Source organism: Bubalus kerabau, chromosome 8, assembly GCF_029407905.1.
Source record: "Bubalus kerabau isolate K-KA32 ecotype Philippines breed swamp buffalo chromosome 8, PCC_UOA_SB_1v2, whole genome shotgun sequence".
Taxonomy (NCBI): domain Eukaryota; kingdom Metazoa; phylum Chordata; class Mammalia; order Artiodactyla; family Bovidae; genus Bubalus; species Bubalus kerabau.
The window spans coordinates 110,687,766-110,693,134 of NC_073631.1; the positions used below are offsets into that span (position 1 = coordinate 110,687,766).

Consider the following 5,369-nt stretch of genomic DNA (forward strand, 5'->3'; position numbering starts at 1 on the left):
GAAGCACAAGCTGGAATCAAGATTGCTGGGAGAAATATCAATAACCTCAGATATGCAGATGACACCACCCTTATGGCAGAAAGTGAAGAGGGACTAAAAAGCCTCTTGATGAAAGTGAAAGTGGAGAGTAAAAAAGTTGGCTTAAAGCTCAACATTCAGAAAACGAAGATCATGGCATCTGGTCCTATCACTTCATGGCAAATAGATGGGGAAACAGTGGAAACAGTGTCAGACTTTATTTTGGGGGGGCTCCAAAATCACTGCAGATGGTGATTGCAGCCATGAAATTAAAAGACGCTTACTCCTTGGAAGGAAAATTATGACCAACCTAAATAGCATATTGAAAAGCAGAGACATTACTTTGCCAACAAAGGTCCGTCTAGTCAAGGCTATGGTTTTTCCAGTGGTCATGTATGCATGTGACAGTTGGACTGTGAAGAAAGCTGAGCACCGAAGAATTGATGCTTTTGAACTGTGGTGTTGGAGAAAACTCTTGAGAGTCCCTTGGACTTCAAGGAGATCCAACCAGTCTATTCTAAAGGAGATCAGTCCTGGGTGTTCATTGGAAGGATTGATGCTAAAGCTGAAACTCCAATACTTTGGCCACCTCATGCAAAGAGTTGACTCATTGGAAAAGACCCTGATGCTGGGAGGGATTGGGGATAGGAGGAAAAGGGGATGACAGAGGATGAGATGGCTGGATGGCATCACCGACTCGATAGATAGGAGTCTGAGTGAATTCTGGGAGTTGGTGATGGACAGGGAGGCCTGGCGTGCTACCATTCATGGGGTCGCAAAGAGTCAGACACGACTGAGCGACTGAACTGAACTGAAGGATATGAATTAGACATTTGTTGCCCTTCTACCAGATGCCTCTACCCAATGCCTCTTCAAGGCCAGCTCTACTCTGCTTTTTTTCTTTCCTTTCTCCTAACACCCTATATCACATTTCAGGTACAACCTGTAGAAGACTCAGCATCTTTCTCAGCACAGTGCAGGAAGGTTGGTAGAAGTGTTTTTATCTATTAACACTAACTTAGAGCTGTCTTAGGAGAAAAGGGGAAAGAAATTAATGCCAATTTCAAGTCAATTTCTCATTAAGAATGATCTGCTTCCTCCCAGCTCCACTAAATCCATCTGGGGTAAGCCTGAGATCCAGGAATACACCACCATCGAAGTACCTGGGGAGTGTAATTTACAACATGACCCTGGGAGTTTGTTTGTTCTTACTACTTCATGACTTTGATGTGCATGAATTCATCTGGGTATTAAGTCATCACCTGCCAGCTTCTTTTTTCCTGAACATCCATCCCCAGAGTCCAGAGGAATGGAGACAAAGAGTTAAGCAATTTTTGTTCCCCTGCTAGAGATGGCATCTGTGTTTTGTATGTCCTAGTCCCCTCCCCTTCAGGGACACTCAGGGGACAATCTGGGAGGATTTGGGCAGAGATGAGCATAAAGCCTGTACTGCTGGTTCTCCTAGTGAGCAGGGATCCAGTCCCTGCATCCGCCTGTGTGAAAAAAGCAGGGATAGTTCCTGCAGCTGCAGATCCCTCATTCAGAGGCAGCTGATGGGAGCCAGAGCCTCAGCTTGGATCTTCAAAATCTCTCCTGGCCTCTGTGCTGTTTCCTGTACATATAAACTTATCTCTGGGTTAAGACCAGTGCCACAGTGAGTAAAGGGCTTTTGGCCAAGTGTTATCATTTAGAGAAGCTGGGATCTGGAGAAAGGAAGGACTCCAGAATTTGGCACACTGAATGGGAAGTTCGGGCCAGCTTATGGGCAGGCAGATTTCTGGGCTTAAGACAGCCTTGGGATTTGCAAAGCTGGGTCATAAGCTGCTCATTGAGAATGATCACGTATATCATGAACTGTCAGGTAATAGGTGTATACTTCTATGGAACATTTCAGGTTCTCCCTTTCTGTCACATGGGTCACCTTGTTAACCATGGGTGGCCATAAGGTTGGCAGAGTGGTAGCCAAAAAATTAAAGGAGAGTCAAAAGACTTGATTAAATTCCAGAATATGCTCTGGATGTTATTCCTAAAGTAATGCCTTTTATCCATCCTTTACCATCCATCCATCCATCCATCCATCAACAAATGCACTGGACAAATGCAAAGGGCCCAGAAATAACCTCTCCAGAACCAGGGAAGCAGCCCTGCAAGAAGGTGGTATAGGACAGGAGTAGGAATATAATAGAAATCCTTGCCCTGATCAGAGATCATAAACAACTTCTGTGAATGCTGACCAGATCAGTGATGGCACTCTGCTCATGCCCAACGTGGAAAAAGCTAAATTTTCCTGCATAGTATCAGGAAGAAAAAACTTGGTGCCAATTTCATTTGCTAAAGCTTTAAACCTAGTGGACACAGAAGGAAATACACCTCCTTGAAGTTGCATTTGTACATCTCATCCCCTGTTTTATTGGTGTATTTACTTCATGATCATTTACTGAGCAACTGCTGTGTGCAATGTACTCTGCACCAGCTTTAAAATAAGAGCGAATCAAATGATAAAGCATGAGCAAAATTTGAGAACTGAAGAAATAAGAAAGCAAAATGAGAATGTAACTATGGGCCTTTCTTAAAAAATAAAACGATTAGTCATTATGGAGAACAATTTATTCTGTGGCTGCCATCTTGACTGTATGAGTATAAACTTTGCAATCAGAGTTACATAAAATTCTGTAGAAATGGAAATAATGCATGACACCCTGTGTTCACTGATTCTATTTATGGGAGCCTTTCTGCTTTACTGTGGATTAAAAGACTTGACATGATGAATCTGAAAACGATTATTAGCTGAGTCAGCACACAGAGCACGCCACAACTTCCCTCTTGCTGTTAATGGCTAATCCAGACCCGCCTTTGTTTCTCAGCCCACAGGCACTGCAGCAGCTGTGATCAGCACCGGCCCTGCCACCAGGGCATGACAGAAAATCAGACATGGGTCACAGAATTCATTCTCCTGGGATTTCCGCTCAGCCCAAGCATGCAGATACTCCTCTTTGGGCTCTTCTCCCTGTTCTATGTCCTCACCCTGCTGGGGAATGGGGTCATCCTGGGGCTCATCTCACTGGACCCCAGACTGCACACCCCCATGTACTTCTTCCTCTCATACCTGGCCATCGTTGATATTTCATATGCATCAAACAATGTCCCGAAGATGCTGGTGAACCTTCTGAACAAGAAAAATACTATCTCCTTTGTCCCATGCATAATGCAGACCTTTTTATACATGGCTTTTGCACACACTGAGTGTCTCATCTTGGTGGTGATGTCCCATGATCGGTACGTGGCCATCTGCCGCCCCCTATGTTACTCTGTCATCATGAGCTGGAGAGTGTGCACTGTTCAAGCTGTCGCTTCCTGGACATGTGGCTCCCTCCTGGCCCTGGTCCATGTGGGTCTCATCCTAAGGCTGCCCTTCTGTGGGCCTCATGAAATCAACCACTTCTTCTGTGAAATCCTGTCTGTCCTCAAGCTGGCCTGTGCTGACACTAAGCTCAACCAACTTGTCATTTTTGCTGCTTCTGTGTTTGTCTTAGTCGGGCCCCTCTGCCTGGTGCTGGGCTCCTATGCGCGCATCCTGGCCGCCATCCTGAGGATCCAGTCTGCTGAGGGCCGCAGGAAGGCCTTCTCCACCTGCTCCTCCCACCTCTGCGTGGTCGGGCTCTTCTTTGGCAGTGCCATCGTTATGTACATGGCCCCCAAGTCCCGCCACCCTGAGGAGCAGCAGAAGATCCTTTCCCTGTTTTACAGTCTTTTTAACCCCATGCTGAACCCGCTGATCTACAGCCTGAGGAACAAAGAGGTCAAAGGTGCCTTTAGGAGAGTGCTGTGGAAGGACAGGCTAATGTGAAGGATGCCAGGGAGAGTCCTGAGGGTGGGAGGTTTGTTCTCTGTAAGATTTGGGAGAATGGCACTGTACATGCCTTAAAATCTCGTGTCTTAAATCTCTGGCATTAAGAATTTATATTGATCAGATGCTGTTCCTAACCCCTAAACATGGAGTTCTGTGCAGACCACAAACATGAGCAGAAGGTCACGGAGAATACAGGCCATGAGAGAAGAATCATGAGGTGGTGAATGCATGGCAGAGAGCCATCAATTCTCAGGGCCACTTCCCAACACTAAGGTCTAGTTTCTTTTCTTTTGAGGTTTTGTTGTCTCAGATCTCTTCTTAAATTCCGTGACGGTGTCCTTCTCCCTTATAAATATATGCATATGCTAGGAATGTCATAATAAATGCTGCTACCTCCAACAAGACAGAATAAACACTGACCTTGGTTAAGCAGGATCCTATTGGGAAATGCAGTAAGAACTATAGAAAGAGCCAACTACTTGGTCTGGAACTTAAAATCTAAGGAGGATCCATGTGTTCTGAAAAATCACCTGAATCTGAGCCTAATGAATTTATTTGTGTGAAAACAAAAGCTTAATTTTGAGAATTTTTTTGATATGGAAGACAAAAAAATATGAAGATCTTTGTTTTATTTCATTTAACTTTGCACCATTTAATTAGAAAGAGTTTGTGTTTAGAATAACAGACTCTCATGTTTATATGAGAGTTACCTTTATAGGGAGAGTTACCTTTTTCAGAGTTCAGGTTACAAAACTGGGAGTAGGTGACAACTGACCCTTATAAAGAAATATTATGGGGTTTAGACAATATTATAAAGGAAGTATCAAGAGGGGCTAATAGCTTGACATAATGTTGTAGGCCCACATTTCTTGATAAAGTCTTGCAGGAACCTCAACACAACTCCAAAGAGTGCCTGCTCCACGTGATATAAGTCACATATTCTGGACCCAAGTGATCAGAATGATAAGGGAAGATTTATTTCCTTTTAACACAAGTTCAGGAACTAAGTGGCCAACACAGTAAGGCAATGGTGATTTGTTCAACACAGAAGGAACGCTATCTTTTGAAATTTCTTCTCTTCTCTTTTCTTGTAGCATCACATGACATTCGAGTGTGTGATATATGATGATGGTATGATTATCTTTCTGTAGATCTATGTTTTCACCCTAATTCTTTCTTGAGTCATTTCCATTGTATATCTTTCTTCTCCTATGAAATTAAAGAATCAAAGAGGAAACTTTTCCCTTCCACCTTTTCTCCTAAAGCACTGTTCTCTGCTTGGTTCCCAGAAGGCTCACCTACTGACTCTTCTTATTGACTGTTCTGTTCATTAATTAATTTGGGCAAATCATTTTGTCTCTGGCCATTATCTTAGTCTTCTTACCCCAGCAGTATCAGGAAATTGCCAGCCCCCAGAAATCCACATTTACTCCAGTTCCCTCCCCACCCAAAAAGACTAATGTGAATAAAGAGATAAACATTAGCTTTAAATGTAACTTTT

General features: G+C 43.6%; 1 protein-coding gene across 1 annotated transcript; it reads left to right on the forward strand.

Moving 5' to 3' along the window:
* The first annotated feature begins 2,932 nt into the window (after nt 1-2,932).
* LOC129658731 (olfactory receptor 2A5) lies at nt 2,933-3,865 on the forward strand. The gene has a single exon (XM_055589578.1). It carries the CDS (start codon nt 2,933-2,935, stop codon nt 3,863-3,865), a length of 933 nt encoding a protein of 310 aa, XP_055445553.1.
* The last annotated feature ends 1,504 nt before the right edge of the window (nt 3,866-5,369 follow it).

Coding starts and splice junctions, on each gene's coding strand:
- LOC129658731 (XM_055589578.1), top strand. CDS start 2,933: ATGACAGAAAATCAGACATGGGTCACAGAATTCATTCTCCTGGGATTT.